Source organism: Neltuma alba, unplaced genomic scaffold (assembly GCF_004799145.2).
Source record: "Neltuma alba isolate B1F8T4 unplaced genomic scaffold, ASM479914v2 tig00012589_pilon, whole genome shotgun sequence".
Classification (NCBI taxonomy): domain Eukaryota; kingdom Viridiplantae; phylum Streptophyta; class Magnoliopsida; order Fabales; family Fabaceae; genus Neltuma; species Neltuma alba.
Window position 1 is genome coordinate 1 of NW_021637040.1, and position 21,525 is coordinate 21,525.

The 21,525-nt window shown below is 36.8% G+C and overlaps 4 protein-coding genes across 7 annotated transcripts; 2 read left to right on the forward strand and 2 right to left on the reverse strand.

Moving 5' to 3' along the window:
- The first annotated feature begins 1,113 nt into the window (after positions 1-1,113).
- LOC114729004 (kelch repeat-containing protein At3g27220) lies at positions 1,114-4,447 on the forward strand. Its single transcript, XM_028915944.1, has 7 exons — positions 1,114-1,474; positions 1,886-2,074; positions 2,456-2,685; positions 2,984-3,154; positions 3,431-3,536; positions 3,708-3,914; positions 4,033-4,447. Exons 1-7 carry the CDS (start codon positions 1,265-1,267, stop codon positions 4,201-4,203), a joined length of 1,284 nt encoding a protein of 427 aa, XP_028771777.1. The 5' UTR covers positions 1,114-1,264; the 3' UTR covers positions 4,204-4,447.
- A 1,438-nt stretch (positions 4,448-5,885) lies between these two features.
- On the reverse strand, positions 5,886-10,994 carry LOC114729005 (ribulose-1,5 bisphosphate carboxylase/oxygenase large subunit N-methyltransferase, chloroplastic). Its single transcript, XM_028915945.1, has 13 exons — positions 10,463-10,994; positions 10,290-10,365; positions 9,389-9,594; positions 9,167-9,253; positions 8,885-8,977; positions 8,448-8,602; positions 8,255-8,339; positions 8,090-8,176; positions 7,792-7,911; positions 7,410-7,511; positions 7,156-7,326; positions 6,980-7,062; positions 5,886-6,197 (listed from the first exon to the last, which is right to left on the reverse strand). The coding sequence occupies exons 1-11, from the start codon at positions 10,841-10,843 to the stop codon at positions 7,159-7,161; spliced, it is 1,560 nt and encodes a 519-aa protein (XP_028771778.1). The 5' UTR covers positions 10,844-10,994; the 3' UTR covers positions 5,886-6,197; positions 6,980-7,062; positions 7,156-7,158.
- A 4,388-nt stretch (positions 10,995-15,382) lies between these two features.
- LOC114728997 (glutamate receptor 2.5-like) lies at positions 15,383-18,956 on the forward strand. Its single transcript, XM_028915938.1, has 4 exons — positions 15,383-15,603; positions 15,854-17,157; positions 17,265-17,562; positions 17,828-18,956. The coding sequence occupies exons 1-4, from the start codon at positions 15,423-15,425 to the stop codon at positions 18,283-18,285; spliced, it is 2,241 nt and encodes a 746-aa protein (XP_028771771.1). The 5' UTR covers positions 15,383-15,422; the 3' UTR covers positions 18,286-18,956.
- A 143-nt stretch (positions 18,957-19,099) lies between these two features.
- Positions 19,100-21,373, reverse strand: LOC114728998 (mitochondrial pyruvate carrier 1). 4 transcript variants are annotated; one of them, XR_003738701.1, is made up of 6 exons: positions 21,096-21,373; positions 20,327-20,421; positions 19,957-20,011; positions 19,672-19,807; positions 19,275-19,400; positions 19,100-19,240 (listed from the first exon to the last, which is right to left on the reverse strand). XR_003738701.1 is itself a non-coding variant. In XM_028915939.1 (5 exons), the coding sequence occupies exons 2-5, from the start codon at positions 20,417-20,419 to the stop codon at positions 19,331-19,333; spliced, it is 354 nt and encodes a 117-aa protein (XP_028771772.1). In that variant the 5' UTR covers positions 20,420-20,421; positions 21,096-21,373; the 3' UTR covers positions 19,265-19,330. The 4 variants fall into 4 exon arrangements, 1 of the variants encoding a protein (XP_028771772.1); XR_003738703.1 differs by lacking the exon at positions 21,096-21,373 and adding an exon at positions 20,943-21,095; XR_003738702.1 differs by lacking the exon at positions 21,096-21,373 and having other exon boundaries at positions 20,327-20,933.
- Between the last annotated feature and the right edge of the window lie 152 nt (positions 21,374-21,525).

The following is a 21,525-nucleotide window of genomic DNA, read 5'->3' on the forward strand; positions in this document are numbered from 1 at the left end:
ACTGGTGGCCAACCACCAGAGCCCTGTACATGTGGCATCCAAACTCAGGTGACATGTCATGAGTTTTCAACGACTACTATTTTTTATGTATTAACTACTTTTTTTTAACTATTTACTACATTTGTTTTTAGAATTTCGATAACTATTCTTGTGTAGCTATTGACTACTTTTATTTTTAAAATTTTTATGACCATTTTTGTTTAACAATTGACTAATTTAATTTTATTGTTGATTACTATTGCTTCAAAAATTTTAAAAATATATTAAGTGTTGTTAGAGATCTAGTGACTAATTTTTGTTTAGTTATTTACTATTCTTGTGTAGTCAATATTATATAAAAATAGTCATCAAAACTTTGAAAAAAAAATAGTCAATAGTTATATGAAAGTAGTCATTAAAAATAAAGACAGTATTGTCATTTCATAATATTTTAAAATTCTAAAATAGTATAAAGTGTCTAATTTGGATTTTGAAATTCACCTACTTTATTTATCTTTTAGTATTTTTAGGATATTTTAATATTTTTTTAAAAATCTAACTTTACATATAACAATAAAAAAGGCAAAAAAAAAAAAAAACCCAATGGATTAGTACTTAGCATCTTCCGAGAATCCAACAGGCACCGACGTTGTTAAGCTGTCGCTAAATCACGGGGGGCCCCTTTCCGCTGTTTGCCATCTTACCCCCGGTGTATCTTCTGTGGTGATTGATCTAACGTCTGTGACGCGCGCTACACTGATGATTTTCTTTTGTCATAACAATATTTTGGCAAAGATCTTTGATAGAATATTTTAGCGAAGATCTAGACGGAGGGAAGTAGAAGTAAATTAGATGAATCCACATTATTCGGTTTCTAAATTTTTTAATATAGCTTTTATATAAATTAATTAATATACACTGTCCCTCATAAAACCATCTTAATTTATTCCACCAATAAATTTTTTAAATAAAAAAAAAGAGAAAATCCTTTGTTAATGGAAACTGCTAAAAAAGAAAAAAGAAATAAGAAAAACGCAAACGCGGAAAACCCAAAATAAAAAAAAAGAAAAAGAAAATGGAAGACGGCGTCGGTATGCGACTTTCTATGGGGGATAGCGGACACAGAAGAAGGCGAGCGCAAAACCATTGGCGCCCAACTCTCTTGCGCCTCAGAACAATTTTCTTTTCTCGTCCATCAAAGACTCTTCTTCCCCAATTGTTTCCTTCTTCTCTATAAATAAATGGCCATCTCTGTTAATGCTCTCTTGATTCCAACCGAACCAAAATGGCCAGGCTTCATCTTTTGCACTCCCCTCTATCTCCCACCAAATTCGTCTTCTTGATATGGTGCGGCGCCATTCTGGGTGCCACTCTCGTTGCATCTTTCTTCTGGGCCTCATTCTCTTCTGTGTATATCCCAATTTCATCCAACTGGGTCATTGGACGCCCTGCCCATCTAGTTGTTCCCAATGCCTCTTCTATCCCACCTCCCAAGGTAAGCCGCGTTCTGAAATTGGATTTGTTTTCCCTCTACCCCTGAGACTTCGAATTTAAGCTTCTGTTTTACGTTGATGAGCAAGAAAATGAAACGAATATAGAGAGAGTAACGCCCAAGTCTTACTACATTGTGGTCGAAGTGCCATATCAGTTACTACATTGGATAGGCGCATGCAGCAACATTAGCAATCAATCAATCTTTAGTTGAGATTTCCGTTCTGTATCCTTAATTTCTTTCAAAATTATATGCCCTTATTGACTCTACATATATTTATATATAGAGGGCGCAAGGTCATGATTCTCACTCCCTCAGGAATCCCACTTCCATTTAATCCCCTCCCTGAACTAATGAGCATAATGAGCATTTTAACTTTTTTCGTTAGTCATGTGCGATGTTATGATTTTACAGGGAGAAGATACTATCACCGCGAGGAAGCTTGGTTCTGAGAAATCTCTACCACCAACTTTTGCCGATTTACCGGCACCTGATTTGCTCTGGGAGAAAATGCCACCAGCACCAGTACCTAGGTTGGATGGAGCATCTATAGTGATTGATGATCTTTTCTACGTATTTGCAGGATATGGCTCGCTTGATTATGTGAGATTTTCTTCCGTTTCTGATATTTTTGGCTTACTTGATGCATTACATTTCAACTGTATTGCCATATAATATCACTGGCAATTTAGATCCCCTTTTATCCATGACTTTGATATTGTATTTTTTTTTTTTCCAGTATTTGTTCCTGCTCGATTGATAGAAGAATCTACTTGAATTGAATGCATGTTTTGATTTGTTACAGAGTCAATTGAGTTTGTTTTCTTGTGAGTTTTAATTGCTCGCTCCCTTTAAAATTTGATGTATATATAAAATATTCTGTGAGCTAATAAACCTTCGCTTCTTGGATACCTGGGCGTTAACTTAGATGATTTAAGTTCAATAATCCTGATGGATCCTTTGGGGCCTATGTTTGTCTTCCAGGTGCACTCTCACGTTGACGTCTACAATTTCAGCACTGACACATGGGTAGATAGGTTTGACATGCCAAAAGATATGGCTCATTCTCATTTGGGAGTGGTAACTGATGGGAGGTACATATATGTGGTATCAGGACAATATGGTCCCCAGTGCAGACCTCCTACTTCTCGTTCCTTTGTGTTAGATACCCAAACAAAGACGTGGAAAAGTTTGCCACCATTGCCAGCTCCGAGGTTTGTTTTGCCTAGTAAATATGCTTGAAATATCCAACTGCAGATGTTTAACTTGCTCTTGATCAATATGTATTGCATTTTAGACTTTTTATCTTTCCACATGTGTATATGTATATGGGTATAACTATGTTCCGGTATGCTACTGCCTATTCACTTCATGATAGTTGGATATAACATGCTGCTGCAAACTGTGTATTTATCCAAGCTAGAAAAAGCAGCAGATTAATCTGAAGCTAAATTTATCAATAACTTTATTAACTTAGCATGTCAAAGATGAATTATAACACAAATTTTACAGGTATTCTCCTTGTACTCAATTATGGAGAGGAAGACTCCATGCCATGGGTGGCGGCAAAGAGAACCGCCATACACCTGCATTGGAGCATTGGAGCCTTGCTGTAAAGGATGGTGAAGCTTTGGAGAAAGAATGGCGGTCTGAAATTCCTATTCCACGCGGTGGACCACATAGGTTTGAGGACTAATCAGATTCTAACAGTAAACTTGGACTGTGTTCCTTTTCAATATGAAAACTTGAAATTCTGTTCTTGTCTAATTTAGGAAAAATGATTTTCATGCAATAAGACATGCGGATTTTCTTTTGAGATCCATTTATCAGGAAAGCCAAAACCTCTGTGGTCAATGGTCAACTGTGTGTGTCATATTTGAAGAATAGTGCCATATCTTTCTGTGCCTTCTGAAGGAGGTTGTATGACTGACTCTCATATGTATACCATTTTTCTGGCAGGGCTTGCGTTGTGGTCAATGATCGACTATTTGCAATAGGTGGGCAAGAGGGTGATTTTATGGCCAAACCCAATTCACCTATATTCAAGTGCTCCCGCCGGCATGAGGTATCAACAGCTTTTTTGTTGGCCCCAGAGCGAATTGAATCATTATGGCTTGATGTGGTCATCAGTTATACTTCGATAGTTAAACTAAGTTTGGACATTTGGTATGTGAGTTGTTTTATATCGTATTATAAATAGTCTCTTACACTACTTCTATGTGCCTAATATTTTCAGGTGGTCTATGCTGATGTTTATATGCTGGATGAAGAGATGAAATGGAAAACTTTACCACCTATGCCAAAACCAAACTCCCACATTGAGTGTTCGTGGGTAGTTGTCGACAATTCAATTGTTATCACTGGGGGTACAACAGAAAAGCACCCAGTCACAAAAAGGATGATCCTGGTCGGAGAGGTCTTCCGCTTTAATTTAGACACGATGGTATTATGCATATCTTTTTACTAGTGGTTTTATACCCGATGGCTGGTTTTTGTTATTTCTTTCCGTTCTTTGTGGGTTTAATTTGAAATTTATTTCCCCTCATTTACTAATGATGCAGACATGGACAGTGATCGGAAAGCTTCCTTTCCGTGTGAAAACCACCTTAACTGGTTTTTATAATGGATGGTTGTACTTTACGTCAGGACAGAGGGACAGAGGACCAGATAATCCACAGCCAAGGGAAGTAATTTCAGAGTTGTGGAGAACCAAATTAAGCATTTTAATGTAGCTCAAGGCATAAACATGCTTCAGCATGTCGAGCTTTCCCATTTTTGATTCAAGTTTGTTGCCTTCGGTCGATCAAATTATTTTTCCTCTTTTCAATATAGCTTGAATACCCCAATTTGAGTAGGAATTCCATAATTTTGTTCATTATAATGTACAGAAATTTATAAATAGGGAGACATGTAGTCAGTTGCATTTTTTTTGCCTATTGTTTATGGGATAAAGTTGCAGTTCCCCTTTCTTACAAATGAATCTGTGTCAATGTGTCCGTTTTGGTTCAAAAGTGTCAATGTGATCTAGTGACACTAATGGTATCGTCTCCCGGCCTCCATAGACTGTCCTGGTCCTTACTCATGAACGCCTCGCAGTTCATTTAATTACTTTTGACGCTCCCAGAAATGCATGAAGATTGGGATTTGATCATGGAAATCAGTGGGATTGGCGCGCACGGAAATCCAATTTATGGATAGAGATCAAAACGATGATGGAGCTGACGGGCTACAGCTGTTGGGACCTGATGCCTGCTTGAGTCCTGGAACCTTGCTTCAGGGGCTTCGGAATCTTTCCTGGCTATTTTTCGTTTTCCATATAAAAAAAAAAGGTAAAAATAAATGCACATGTGCCTGCACTAGGGTAGCAATGTAAATGCAGATTAGCTCGTGACAAGTTATGATTAAGTGAAATGGGTTAAAAAGACCCTATGTGATGACGAGTTAGTTTTTAGTCAATCTTAACCCGTTATTATAGGTTAACGGTTGACTCACCAACTATTATTATTTTTTTAAATTTTTTAAAAAATTTTTAAAATTTTTTTCTTATACAACATAAAAAATATAATGAAATTTTTATCTTTTTTTTAAATACTTAATTAAAAACACCAAATAAATAAATGATATAGGTTTTTTTAATTTTTTAGATAAAACAAAATATAATAATATACATATAATAATTAATAAAATTTAAAAAAAAAAAAAAAACACATTGTGGGTTGCATGGGGTTGAAAAACTTTGTTTTCTAACAGTAAGAGTTTTAATCAACTCTAACCTGTCATTTTTAGTTCAATCTTTCAAATGTATTCAAGAAACTTGAAAAAAAAAAAACCATCTTTCACGGTTCAAATTTGAAAAAAAAAAATAGTGATTACTTTTTCCCCCCCAAAAGCTACAATTTAATACATAAAATTAAACCAAATAATAGAATAAAAACTCATTTTGCAAACACTTTTTTATATTTCAAAACAAAAATAATAAAATGCGAATATTATTATATAGAAATGACTAAAACATAATAGTTAACACCCTTCTATTCTCATTCAATTAACTTCTAATCCTTAAATTTTACACAAGACTTCAATTTAATTTTTAGTCCTTTACTCTTAAAATCCGTTAAAAAAAAAATAATATTGAGATCTCAAATTAATAAGACATTATCAAATACTAATATATTAAGTTTAATTTTGAAAACAACAAAAAATTATCATTTAATATTAATGACTTCAAGATTATAGGACTAAAAATATGCCTTTTAAAATTAATAAACCAAACTGAAACCTTGTATAAAGATAAAAGACTAAATATATCTTTTAGCTTCAAAAAAAAAGAAAAAACATCTTCCATCTACCCCACCAAACGGAGCCTAGGACCCAACTTCAGGTGTTGGGACCAGATAGATTGAGACGGGCTAAAACCAAGAAACTGTCAGAAAACATATACACAATTGAATCATAGGACTTCTTGAAAATGGGTTCCATTTACAAAGCATGATTTTACCGTACATACAGCCAACCTCAGAATATCTGTGCAAACCCTCGATGAAGACAATTAAATCTTTGCTGGACTGGCATACTCCTTTGTTATCAGACTTCAGCAACACCCAAAGTGAAGGAAGAGCAAAGCAAAAACGCTCGGTTTGAGTTGCTTGTAAAACAGACACGAACCATCATCTATATAGCCAGCTTGAAGTCTTGCTTCGTTATCTCTAGGTGTCTACTCATATACCTGAAATGAGATATAATTATGTTAAATCCAGCACAAGAGGCCCCATCATCAGAGTAGAAATCAGCATCTCTTCGTCTCTTAAGCCATCGTTCAAATAAATGACTGGTGGTATCCTACGGCCCCAACATAGTATTTTCAGTCTCTATTTTATGCATAAGCCTTTTGAGCGTTAAACTTCACGGCCTCTGTCAATAATGGTGCCGAAACGCATTATGCATAAGCATCTACTTGAGCAGTGTGAAAAATGTAGAGACAGGGACACTGACTAGAATCCAGATAATGCTGATCAAAAGAGGACAGTAATTTCCTCTCACTAGTCGCCCGCATAATTCTTAAGTTGCTTTCTTGATCACCATCATTGTTTTCTTTTTCTTGTGTTTTGTTTTCCACTGATGCACCTGGGTTAGGCCTCCCTCACACTTCGTTGGAAGTAAACTCAGGGCTTAGAAAAGAAAAAAAGCAAATGCCGCTTTGGCTGTTCCCAAATGAACAGATAATTATTACCCAAAAAAAAAAAAACAAAAAGAACAAATAATACAATAAGCTTTTGTCTCTTTCCACCTGAAGCATTACCACTGGATCTATTGATTTACTTTGGAATAAGTAGGATAGGATAAAGCGACTTAGTTTTAAATTTATTAACTTCTATATGGAGTTCTATGATTTTTTTGGGACCAAAAGGAGTTCTATGATTGAACACGTTAGATTTATATTAACCAGATTTCCATCTAATATGATGGTTACAAATTCCATCACTATCATGAAACTTCTATTGTACTGACCTGGTTCATGTAGTTCATTTTGTAAAGATGTATCCAATCCATCACAGAGGTCCAAGACTTCAACACAGGAGATTCATGAATTTCTGCAGAAAGTTTATCTGAATCAATACAAATGTGATGAGGATTTTAACAATCAAAATGCATATGCATGTAGAAATGACCCGAGAGAGGTGGACCTTTTAATTCAATGAAGGCGCATAGGGAGCAGGGCATGGAGATATGCTATCATCAGGTAGTTGGTTAATCAAATCAACAGTTGCCTGCAAACACGCGTGGAGAATTTTCTTTTCCAGCCTAACCAGTTGTGCAGCAACTCGCTTTTTGGGATTTAAAGAACCATCTGCCAACTAATATAATATACAGATTATCAATAAAAGGTTGCCAAGTCATATTCTAATGCACCCAACTTGGTATTTTGACAAATCAGTACCAAAGACTCATCCTCAGCCAAGGTGGTGGGGTAGCCAGCCAGCCGAGCCTCAAAATAACCAACAAGCTGGTCCAGCACAGCCCGTTCCATACAAGGGCTCACCTGTAACGTAAAATAGGCATATGCCTTTACTTCAGTAGATTCATTCTCTGTTCAGCTGGTTTATCACATGATAACAGGGCAATAAAATCATGCTTTAATTATCAAATAATCACAAGACTTCATCACCAGAGGCTACAGAAATCGCATGAAAGCAATACACGAAAAGAGCAGAGACAAGAAACATGAGCAGATACTGAATTATGGTCTCTGGCAGTTTCAGAAACTCTTGGTCAACCAGGAAAAAGACAAAAAAAGAAAAAGAAAAAGACGAGACACTTACAGGACAAACTGGGCCCTGAGAGGACATGACAGATTGCATGTCAGAAGGATCTGAAACATAACCCAAACGCAGATAAGGAAGCATGTCTGAGACAGCTTCTCTTTCCTTCCCAACATAGACCTGCAGATAGGACGAACTGTGGAATTAAAGAGAATGACCACTCTGCTCCCCTCTCAAAGTCGATTTGACCAAGTGGCAAGTGGGAGGACCTCATCCTCTAAACCAACACGCCACTCAAATATTGACAAAGAGAATGACCACTGAATAACCAAGAACATGAAGAGTTTAGTAATAATACATGAAAAACTTGAACTGATAATTTTCCATTTCTTTGAGCAACCATTCGTTTATCTTGATATTGCGGATCTTCAGTATCCAAAGCTGCCTGTGTCAGATGTACCAGCTAGGTTAAATTAGAGACGGTAAAATACCAGAAGCAGGAAATCAAGGTTCCACCATATACCTTTACCACTAGGCGGTCATAAGAATTTTCTTCATCAACAAAACCATAGTTTATAAGTAATTTTGAGTTAGGCTGTGGGCCACACCTGAAAATCACCAATTTTAAATATTATAGTGAAGAAACCAATAAAGAAGAAAATAATGCAAATATTCTTTGACCCAGTTACAAGCTGTGATATGAAACAAGTACACACCAAACAGCAATAGGTTCCCCAGCTTTATATGGACGATCAACCACTAGCTGAACTTCACCGTCAACAGCAGCTAACATTGCTTTGCAATTACTTCCGTAGGCCAGCAAAGGAGGTCCAAGGGGAACCAACGCAAATCTCCGAGCTAAACTAACCTTCTGCTTTTAAAAGGAACAAAAGTTAAATCTGCACCATTTCATCTAACAATGGATCTGAATTATATTCCCAATTTAGGTTGAATTGAAATGTTGTGTAGCTCTTCATCTAACATTCAATTGTATGATGATGGAGAACTGCGATGCTTCAGAGAGTGGTATTTCCATGACCAAATGTGACCCTCTCATCAAAGTTTAAATAATATATAAGATAAAAATCAGCCAACAAACAAATGTACTTTATAATCATTTATGCATATTTCATGCACAAGAGAAGAAATTTACCTGTAAGTGGACAACACATGATTGAACTGCAACAAAGGCTTGTTTGAAAATCTCAAATGAAAAAGCCTCAGTAGGGATGTCAAACGGGTATTGCTGCATAGTGCATCATGCAAATAAGGTTAGACCAAACATAAGAAAACTTATGGTACTTCTATTGATAGCACAGATTGGTATTGCTGCATAACGCATAATGCAGATATGGTAAGACTAGACATTTTTTCAAAAAGATATTACAAAAAATTTTTTGGGCAGTTGTATTGCTAGTACAACTTTAATTATTACCTGAAACAGTGAACCGGCCATAAACCAGACAGTGTCAAGTTCATTATACTCTCTTCTAATTCCTTCAGCCCTTTCAAGGATTTCAGCCTAAATCATAGCCTCAGGAGATTAGTCTCAGGATATTTGAAAACATCGAGAATGAGAACAACAAAAAATATGCATCTCTCAGCACTATGGTAACAGTATTCATCTTCAATCAGAAGAGAGAATGAAGATAGTCACCTTTGTGGGACTGCCTGTAAGGTGAGATAGCTCAGATTCTGACCACAGAAGGGGTGATTCCACTGCCAGCTGACCCCTACCTCGCTGACGATCAAGTTCCCTGATATATGGATACCAGAAGGACTTCTTCCCTTGTTTTTTCTCATACATCAAATACAATGCCAAGCATGCCAATTCCGACAATTTGTTTGTAGTCAACAATTCAGCTGCAAGAAGGATGGAATATGAGAAACAGATTAAAATTCTTTGAATGCCTCCACAATATGTCAATAAGTAGCTTTCCGATGCTTACATAATAAATAAATCCTATTATAAAAATCCAAGCAGCATGAAAACAACTTTGCCCATTCTACTGAAGACTCCGCTGATTTAGCTATCATAATTCATCAAAGCTTATTTTAAGTTGAGAGATGTCAAAGCATAGTTTATCATGGAGTTTAACCACCTCCAACTAACAGCCACAAAATGGCAACCAGCTGAAACAAAAAACCTCAGGCAGCTACACAAGTCACATTGAATGAAACTAACACGAACAGCTCCGAGAATTCTATAAACTGTAAATGGTGTTAAGATTGCCGTTTGTCCTTATTTATTTATACCAAGAGTTCTGCTTTGCTCCTAGGATCTGAACCGCATTAAATACGACTATTAATATATGATGTTAGTAAAGAAGGTCAGCCACTAGAAGGCAAACATTCTTGCTCACAAAATCTCTTATACATTATGGTATTCTAAGTCAATCGGCCACATAAACCCAACACAAAACCCCTATTTTCCTTTTCATTTAGGGTTTTTTTTTTCTCTGAAAAAACCCAAGGACGCTATATCCAATCCGAAAATTTGAACTTCGGGACAAGACAAAGGCATAACCAAGTTAAAACTCAAAACTACTGCACCTTACCAATGGTCTCGTTTCCTAACACCCTCTCTAGGGTGACAACCAAGGAATCAGGAACCGAGAATGCAAGATCACCCGCCTGAAGTAAGATAGTTCAAAAATCAGGAAACCCACTACAAAAATGAACACCTCAATAAAGAAAAGGACAACGAGACCAAAATATTTGGCCAGCGAACCTGAAGATCTTCACTAGCAGCAACATAATGTATAGGCTTATGGTTGTCATTGTAGGAAGGCCGTTCCTTTAGAACAACCTTGCACGGAGGAAGCCCATTCTTGTGCATCCAGGATTTCAAATCACCAGAATCCTCCTCTTTCTTGCTAAGAATAACCTCGGGGTGATGTTTATCATTCTCCTTCCGCGATCCAGCAAGCAAAGTATCAGGATTGGGGGCCGAACAAGAACATGGTCGTCGAAAGGGTCTGACAGAGCAAGAAGCATGACCTGGGTTCTTGCAGAAAAACAACGAAAATCTGGAGAAAGGTGGAAGAGGATGAGCCAAAGAATAACGAATTGGAGGGGAGAAGCATTTGTCCGAAATTAGTGAGACTTCCATACGATTAGGGTTTTGGCGCGAATGACAGTAATAAGAGAATCAGTGATGAGTGTAGCAAGAAGTGGCGATCGTTGAAGAGAGATATTTTGGAGTGTATTGAAGAATCCACGATGCGGAAGATAAGGAGCGCGAGACGAATTGGGCTGATGCAGAGAAAACTAGAATGTGCTTCTCCCGTGCGTTGCACGGGGAGCTTCTCTAACCAAGATGAAAATTTCTAACGATGTCCAAAATATATTCATATAAATTATGTGATTCATTTTCAACAGTTACAAAAGCTAATTAGAAAAACTTGTATTTTTGTAAAGATAAAAATTACTTTCTAAATATAATTTAAATGAAACATAAACTTAATATTCATGTTGAAAAAAAAAACCTTCAAAACTTTTAGGAAAACAACAAAAATAAGTAATACTTAAATACAAAAAATTAAATGACACGAAGTATTTCGGAAGAAAAACTTGTCATTGCATCTTATATTTATTGTTTTCAACTTTTATAAAAATAGATTAAAGCCATCTGCATAATATAACAATCCAATAATATCAACTAAAAACATTCACACGATGACCGTAACAGTAGAAGACTTTTTCAAGCAGTCCCCCCCCATGGCATTGGGCAGTGTATATTTGCATCAATAGCCGTCTAAAATGCTTTTTATTACCATGTTCTAGGAACTTGCTTTTTTTCCATTTTCGTATGACAATATCCTTTTCCTTCATAATACAATACATCCATTCATTGAAGGATTGAAGAATTACCAAAAAATCTTAAAATTTAGCTTTATTATAACGCCAAAGGTGGTGAAAAATCTTAAAAGCAACCTCATCTTAAAATTTAGCATTATCTTCCCGATTATACTTATCATGCATATAAAAAATTAACAAATTTAATTCTCATTTGAGGCAACTTAACTACACATTACAACAAAACTGGAGACACAACAAATCATAAATGTGGCATGTAAACCAAAAAAAAATAAAGGTACTTGAACAGCAATAAGGAGAGCTTTCCTCCCACGTGCAACGTTCAGACCAAGGCACCTTCAACCTTGTATCATCATTATTTTCTCCAGTGGCTGTATATTCTACAAGTTCCTCTTTCTTCCCTGCTTCTTCCAATTCCTTCAACATCCCAACCTTTCGTTCAATTTCCTGTCAACTCCTCTTGCGACGAAGCTTCTATACCTTTTGCTTCCATTTGTCCTTGCTGCACAATGCACAACAAAAATACACACAAATTTGTTTCAGATATTCCCTTGTTAAGAAGACGCAGAGAAAATAATTTTTCACTTTATATGAAAAATGATGGTGAGTATGACAACTATGAAACAAACGAAAGGTGAAAACCCCTTACAACTTACAATTATTAGAGAGAGAGGCCGCAAGATATGTCTATAACACCAAAATAAAAGGAAAATGCAATGAGAACATCCAACACATAAGACAAAAGTTCCATTGTACATGTTTTAAATACCCCAGTAAAATTAATGCTCACTATCTACAAACATCTTCGACCATGGCCTGGGCACTTCTCCCTAAATAAAGAACTAAAGCCCACGATTGGAAAGACGGCCCCACCCCCCGAACTTGTATGTTCATTATTTTCATGCAATGGAATATATGCAAGAATTATAATAAAAAGAAAGCTGCAGGGCAACAAAAATACCATATGCAAAGTGATTAAAATGAAGACGATGATTAGATAATAGATACCTACAATATACAGTGAGCGGATGTCTGACCAATATATTCCCATCCACCGCTGCTCATAGTCATCTTCATTCTTTGCTCCCGTTTATCTTCCAGAAAGAACAGAGATTAGGCCCACCTTATTGGTGAAAAAACTATATAAAGAACAGAATAGATGGCTTATCTCACTCCAAAGGTGCCTTCTTACTCTGCTTCAACATGGATTTAACCCAAAAATAGAAAATCATTAAAGAGTACTGGCAATAGGAAATGATTACCTTGACTCAATAATTTACTGCTTTTCAATGAGACTGAAACAGCGGAGGAGAAATCTGAATCGGAGAAGAAAATAATAATCTGAATCAAAGAAACACTTTGTCTTCGCACTATTTTGCTCCAGGGCATGAAACTTACCGATTGGTTTAAGGAGATCTGATACTCCCCTTTGCTTAGACAGTCAGCCAAAACCTCACGACGTTGGCCTCAATGAACCCGGACTCTGTTCTTCCATCAACGTCATCCTCTTTCTCCATTCCTCATCACCATCTACATCCACCTCACCTATCTCCTTCACCGTAACCAACATTGGCGACCTTTACTATTCATGTCCAGCATCACAGTCGGCCAAACCAGAACAGAAGCCTTGCGAACTCGACCCCATCTTTTTCAATGATCACCAACGAATTTGCCTCCTTTGTTCCTCACCCTCATCATTTTCTTTCGCCGTTCACCAGCAAGGAGAGTTGGAAGCCATAACATTGAACCTGGTTGGGAAAAGAAGGAATTTTGTAGCATGAGAGAAAGTGAAAAGCTAAAGCCATAAGGAGATGAGAGGGGAAAAAAAAACCTGGTTGGGAAAAGAAGGAATTTTTAGATGTCGTCCATGCTTCTTTCAGGGTAAACTTGCAAATTGTAAATGAAGAATGAGAATGTATGGAGAGAGGGATGCATGAGATTTGAAGAGGACAGATAAGGATAAAATCTAGAGAGGTGTTTTGAAATTTGAAGGAAAAAATTTATAGAATAAAACTGTAAAAGTGACACAGATATGGAGGAGATGTATCAAAAAAAGACAGAGATACGGAGGAAGAAAAAAAAAGAGGGAAAGTGGAGAGATGAGAATTTTGAAATTTGAATTTGAAGTGTCATAGGAAAGCTTTGTGGACAACGAAAAAAGTGATAGAGATTTTGGGAGCTCCTTAACTTCATAGTTTGATAGCCGGCACCAAGCCATATGAATAATTAATGAACTGTGCAGCTGATAACAGAGCCCAAAGCCTTTTTTTTTTTTGGTATTGAGCCATGAATCTCTTGTGAACAGTGTTTTGAGTGTGGAGCCATGATTGAGCCGTCTAAAAGCATCGGCTTGAGTGGAAGAGAATTAATAGATATATTGATTGCGAAAATCGGATATGTGGAATATCACCAAAAAAAAAAAACGATGTGTGGAAACAAAAAGGGTGTGGCAATAAATTAGGGAAATTAAATTTACAAAATAGTCGCAAAATATAATGATTTTCTGAAACAAAATGGGGTGGGACAACAGATTCCTTTTATTCATTTGTTGTGCGATTTTTTTTTTTGATGATTGAATTACTTATATGAAACTTAATTTTCTCAACTTTCTTTATTAAAAGTAACAAGCAGCGGGTCACTGAAAAAGGCATTGCAAGTTAAGGATAGATTTAGCGGAGAATTGAAGTATTCGCGAATCGCGGGTGAAAAAAATAGTTAAGTCGCAGCCGCCTTAATTTGAATATGTCAACGTCTTATTTATTAGTGATGATCAGGCGCTCCTCTGTCCTATTTAACACGTATTAACAAAAACTTCAAAATTTTATTAACTTCTACTTCTCTGGTTCATGCATAAAATATTTTTAACATATTTTACGCAGATAAATTTTTTTAAAATTTTATCAATTTTTATTTAAAATTTAATAACTTTTTAACTTTATTCCTATTTAATATACATTATATCTCACATAAACAAAATCCACACAATAATAAATAAAAGATAAAATTATACATTTATACAAAAAAAAATTTTAAGGTCCTATAAATATAACAAAAAATTTCTTTTCTTTCTACCTTATAAATAAGACCAGATGAGTATATAAAATTTAATAACTTTTTAATTTTATTTTTATTTAATATATATTATACTTCATAAAAACAAAATCAATACAATAATAAATAAATAGTAAAGTTATACATTTATATGAAAAATATCTCTCTCAGTCGAACAAAAAAAATTTCCTTCTCTCTGCTTTATAAAAAGACCAGGGGAGTATGAAAGTCGGGTCCTATGTGATACATAATATTTTCAGCAAAAATAGTAGAAATTATTATTTTTTGTGAACAAATTATTATTTTTGAGTTAGGAAGGGATTGTATAATATTCCTCGAATGTCTTCCTTCATCAGGAGTTGTTTTGAGGTGGGGAGAGTATGAGAGTCGCTTGAGGTGTCTATAGAAGTAAACAAAAATGCAAATGACAGCAGCCATTTGGTTATTTTCGATTCCATATAATACAATTCAACCCTCACGTACCTGTATTTTCAAGTGAGAGATGATTTGAATAATCGGCATGAAGCCTTGACTTCAAATAAATATATACTGGATTCAAGTCATGAATCAATATAATAAGGAGCCAAGTATCGGGTGGGTGTTGACTGCTGGAGAAGGTTACTCTGCTTGTCATTTCACAAAGGGAATGCAGAAAAAGGTCAATGCATTGTGTGATCGAGAGCAGAGAAAGGTCTAAGACTTTGGAAATGTGGGGTGGCGGAAGAAGAAGCATGCAAGTGATGACGGTGGCACTGGTGTTGGTGGTGGTGGTGGTTCAGTTATTTGGAGGCTCTTACTCAAATGACGACGGCGCTGTTGTCATGGACGACAAGAGCTTCCAGACGACGACGATAGGAGTGGTACTTGATTTAGGGTCGCGCATGGCAAAAGAGCAGAAGACAGCCATGGAAATCGCTGCCCAAGAATTTAACGGCCTCGCACCTGGCCTGCTCTTCCATTTCCACCATTCTCACGGCAGCTCCGCAGCTTCTGTCGCCGCCGGTAACTTTAATCCTCTGAGCGAGAATAACTTCGGCTTTTTCCCATTAATCATGGATTTTTTGTTAGGTGTTTAGAATTAGCTTATTTTAAGTTATTTTGCAGAAGCACGTACGTAAAAAGAATTTTGTCCGTAAAACATAGAACTTTGTTTAAATGATCATAAGATGAGAGTTTGCCAAACAAGCATTTCAATTCTGCTGTCCTTCACATTGGCGCTCGCACCTTCATTTGATTCCCTTGTCTATGTTAGTTATGGGTCTCGCGCGCAGCAAGCAAGTGCGAGCTATCATAGGGACGATATCACACGGCGAAGCGACTATGGCAATTGAAACTAACAGCACATTGAAGAACATTCCTATCTTATCCCTGACTTCGCTCGCAGTGAGCAGAGACACAGAGATGTCTTCAACTCCATTGCCATACTTCATCCAGTTGGGCACCGATATTACCTTCCACACGCGATGCTTTGCCGCCATTGTCGGGGAATTCAAGTGGCCCAAAGTGACAGCAATCTATGAGCAAAATAACGGAGTTTTCTCTGATCCAAAGACATTAGCTCTCTTTTCCCATTCGCTTCGCCTTGTTGGTTCTGAGATTGTTGACCATTCAGCTCTGCCTTCTCTTTCTTCTCTGTCCAACCCTAGAGTTACTATTGAAAAAGAACTTAGCAGGCTCAAGAGCAACAATAACAGGGTTTTCTTGGTTGTTCAAGCTTCTTTAGAGATGGCGAATCTTCTTTTTGAGAGGGCAAAGCAAATGGGTTTGATGGAGAAAGAATCGGTATGGGTCATACCCGATGAGATTGCTGGTCTCATTGATTCGGTGGATTCCTCTGTTATTATTAACATGCAAGGTGTTGTTGGATTTAAAACCCACTTTCATGAAATGAGCGAGACATTCAGACGATTCAGATACAAATTTCGAAGAAAATTCTCGTTGGAGTACCCTGAAGAAGAGAACATTAACCCGAGTATCTTTGCACTTCGGTCATACGATGCAACTTGGGCTATTGCTCTCGCTGCAAAGAAATCACAAAGGAAGTTCTCCCAGAAAGAATTTTCAGAAAGCATTCTTGCCAGCAACTTTGAAGGACTAAGTGGCAAGATTCGCTTTAAAAATGGAAAAATATTGTGGCCACGAGCCCTTGAAATAGTTAATGTGATCGGGAAAAGCTATCGAGATTTGGCATTTTGGCCTCCAGCATTTGGTTTCTCTAAGAACCTTGCCAGACATCAGTTAATGGAGGTGACGAAAAATAACGGTTCTACTGGAACCTTAGAAACAGTTTACTGGCCAGGAAATTTACTTTCAGTTCCCAAGGGTTGGACTTATGGTAACGAGGGAAAGACATTGAGAATTGGTGTGCCCGCACAAGGTGCCTTTACCCATTTTGTGAATGTGACTTACGATCAGAGTCGGAATAAAACTTCTATCACAGGTTTCTCAATTGATGTCTTCAAAGCTGCTGTTAAACGTCTTCCATATCACTTGCAATATGAGTTTATACCAGTCAACTGCTCTTATGATGAAATGGTTCAGAAAGTCTACAAGAAGGTGTGATTGCCATTTATTATGCATTAGGAAGCTATTGGAATCTTTAATATACCACAAACCCATATTTAATATGTTAATTCTATTGAAAAATTCATGTGCTGATACAGGAACTTGATGCTGCTGTTGGAGATACAGAAATAATGGCATATAGATATCGTTATGTAATATTTTCTCAACCATATGTTGAATCTGGCCTTGACATGGTGGTAACAGTAAAGCCCAATAAATCAAAACAGACGTGGATGTTCACGAGTGCCTTCACAAAAGAAACGTGGCTGGTGATGACAGCAATGCACATTTTCATTGGATTTATCATCTGGCTGATGGAACGGCAAGTGAATGAAGAATTGAGGGGACTTGGGGCTATGCTTTGGTTTTTAGTCACTATAATCTTCTATGCTCACAGTAAGTCCTCTAACATGAAACCCGACACATTCAGTCTTTTTTCCCAGAAAATGTCAGTCTGACATATCAGTGTGAGCCTAATAACGTCGCAGACACCATCAGTTTGCCACAAACAATTTATCATCGCGGCTAAGATGGAAGTCAAAACCTAAAGTGCATTCCTATTCATCAAAATGCATGTGGCCTAGTTAATTACTCTCTTTCTTGACTAAGAAAGTTCTCTATAGATGTGTTCTAATTTTAGATATATTTCTCTGATAATCAGGAGAACCAATCAAAAACACTTTTGCTCGGATTGTGTTGGCACCATGGTTATTCATAATCCTTATTCTCACGACAAGTTTTACAGCTAGTTTGACATCCATGATGACCATCAGTCATCTTGAACCGTCTGTGTTGGACATCAAAACCCTTCAAAGGACTAATGCCCCTGTTGGGTGTAACGGAAATTCATTTATCGTGAGATATTTGACAGACGTACTAAAATTTAAGCCTAAGAATATTCGTAAAATTGATTCCATAAGTGACTACCCTACAGCCTATAAGAACAGGGACATTGAAGCAGCTTTCTTTGTTGCACCACATGCTAAAGTCTTCCTTGCCAAGTACTCATGCGCAGGCTTCATTAAAGCAGGGGATACTTTCAAGCTTGGAGGATTTGGATTTGTGGGTTTGTCTTTTCCTTGTCATTGTGATCACTTTAGGATTTGCTTGGTGAAGTGAATATTGGAGTCCCATAGTCAAGATTTTCATTCATTGCTAACTTCTATGGAGTCTCCAATTTTCACTCTTACTAAACAAACGCTTAAATTTGATGTTAACTTTTAAATTTGATGTTAACTTACACACACACAGGTTTCCTCTAACTATAGTTTGAAACCTCAGGCTTTCCCAAGAGATTCCTCCAAACTTGCTAATGACATATCAGAGGCAGTGATGAACGTGATAGAGGATGGAGAAACACAACAATTAGAAGATGATATGATATCCACGGCTAGTTGCTCCTCCTCGGATGACAAGATCCCGGGCAAAGGATCATTGGGAATTCAACCTTTCCTTGGCCTCTTTTACATCTCTGCAACTGTTGCTGTTCTTGCCGCTTTTGCATGGTTGTATTCCATCAAGGACTTGGTTACAAGCGAATTGCGGAACTTGATGAGTCAAATGCAAGAAACATTTTCACATTTCCGGATAATATTACTATGGAGAGGGACGAAAGCATTTCTGGCTCACATTTATTCAGAATTCCAAACTGGGATAATTAGAAGTTCTATATCAGGAACGAATAATCTAGAGGATACAGCTTCTTCTGGTAACGAGCAAAGCCTGGGGGGTGCCGAACTAGTTCATGCAGTTACGGTTCCTCATGCTCCCAGCTAAGTTTTTCATTTGGGGGGGGGGGGGGGGAACCTAGTATATAGACATTGAAGAGGATTTGATATGTACGATAGAAAATTTTATACTTGATGGTTTATGTACAGTTATTTGCAATCTGTGATGTTGTATATTAATCTACCTAGAAAAGAATTTCCGTGCGTTACCAAGGAATGACAAATGCTGTATTTAGACGTTATTATTTGTGATAAAGTTGCAGAATTGCATAAAGAGAGAGAGAGATTGTAAACTTGCGGAGTGAACTGAAAATTCGATTACAAGGAAATTAAAGATGGACAGATATATTTCATCAAAAAAAAAAAAAGATGGACAGATATAGACGGCAATTTTTTTTTGGGCACAGTGATCATTAAAAGGAAGGGGAATATTACATTTATTGAACAGATGGGCTATCAGAGGTTGACTTGGGATCTGCTTCCTCCTCTTTTTTCTTCTCCACCTGCCTATACACACACAATTTGATAATCTCTGCTTAGGTATGTATTTTTAAATTTTTTTTTTTGGTTTCTATAATTTAACCAATTCATTAATTTCATCCTGATCAGTTAAAAATTCGGAGTTGAATCTTTTTAAATTTTTTTAATCAAAGAATCTTTTTTAGTTCGAAATATGCAAACTGCGTTACTGTAAGACAAATATATATTTCGTTGCATAAGCAAAATTCTAGAAACCTTTATAGATGCCAAAATAAAATATATAAACATATAGACATACCTGTGAGCGGAGAGGTACCTAGAAAGCTGATAGAGTTGCACAGACTCGTTAGACATATGGCAGAGCATAAGATGAATGTTACGAGGTCGTACCACCCAAGCAAACCTCATGAACAACGCCGAATATCCACACATCACTGCATCCACTAATTTCTAATTATTAATACTACTAAATAACCTCCATGAATTATTTTCCGAATTAACATTAATATCATAATTCGAATTAAAATAAATTATCCATTAAATTGGAAGCACTATTCAAACAAGCAAGCAAACAGAACTTAACCTGCAGTCATGTTGAGAGAGATCATCTCTGGGGGTTTCTTTGTGTCCAGTGCTGCCTGTTATTTTATACCATTTTCACAGTCATTTCTAACGCATATCAGATTTTTTGTTCCTGGTGCATCCTATATGTGTGTGTGTGTGTGTGTGTATTTCATATGTTTGTCTTTTTTAAATTTCGTTTTGAAAATACAAACTTCCCCTGTTTTGGCCTTTCCTTTCGCATTCCCACCCATCAAAATTCAAAACAAAGTGCAGGTATAGGTGGGTATTTGTCGAGAAGCCAGTAAGATATAAATATAAGATAAAAAATTTTAACACAGAAGCATTTGATTTGAAAAATTAAAAGTCAAAGGTACAAAATGGGGCCGTACCGCTATGGGAAGGCTCCAGTTGAAAGTAGGACCCCAAAAGTGAGTCGTTTTTGGTCCGATGGGACTGTTCCAAAACTTTCGGAGCATTTCCATTTCTGGTATTCATTCATATATTTCATCGCAATAATTAAAAAATATATATATACACACAAAACAACAGAACTAAGATAAATGAAATCATCAAGTTTAGGCGTAATCTTCTCCTAAAATACACAACCCCGCAAGTGCCAAACGATCACGCATCTATAACATGCAACTCTGACTAGTTTTTTTTTTTTTTTGACTCTTCACTGATTGTTTTTCTGGGTTGTATACCTTAATTTTGAACGTACTCTGGAGGTTTTACAGATATATTTTTTTTTATCTGATTGCTATGGATTACGTAACAAGGGATATAATAATCTTTTTATCTCACAAATTTAAATCCGGTCTCTCTTGTAAAAACCTGCCACATGTTAAACAATCAGAAAAAAAATATTTCCCGATGATGTTGTGTAGGTATACAAAATCACAAAAAGATCATCATCGATCTACTCAGCACAATAGAGGTTTTTTCTTTCCTCTTCTTCCTTCCCTGTGCTGTTAGATAAGTGTGTGTATCAAAGCAATCATTTACCTCACCGTATCCCCCCGTTCAATGTGGATATCATCAGATTACAAAAGAAACGAGAAGGAGAACATTATAATGAGCGTAGGAAGTTTGGCCGTATTGACGTGAACGAGAAGCAGAAACGTACGTACTAAGAATCGCAGCAGAAGCAAGCAATACCTGGAAAAGATAATGAGATTTTGCGATGAGACAGATATGAACGAGAGAGAGATTAATCACAGAGGAACGCCCACGTCAACGCCTATATGTCTGGACAGTAAAAGGAAGATCGATCGAGCCGCCAAAACACGTTAAGATACAACGTCCGATCAGCGATGCAGGCTGAGGAAGCTGATAAAAAACTGGCCTTATCTAGGAAGTTACGAAACTATCCCTTCTTAAAATATTTCTGGCTTCGATGTTTGGTCTTAATTCTTATCCTGTATGTGAATCTCCATTATTCATCCCCCCTTGGCCTCTCCTCTTAATATAATAACTGTTTTCATGAAAATATGATTCTATATTGAGCGCACTAAAAAACAAAGGAAATGTGAGTAAGACGTTCTTATCTCTACCTTGCATTCTCAGTGGATAAGCTCCTCCATCCATG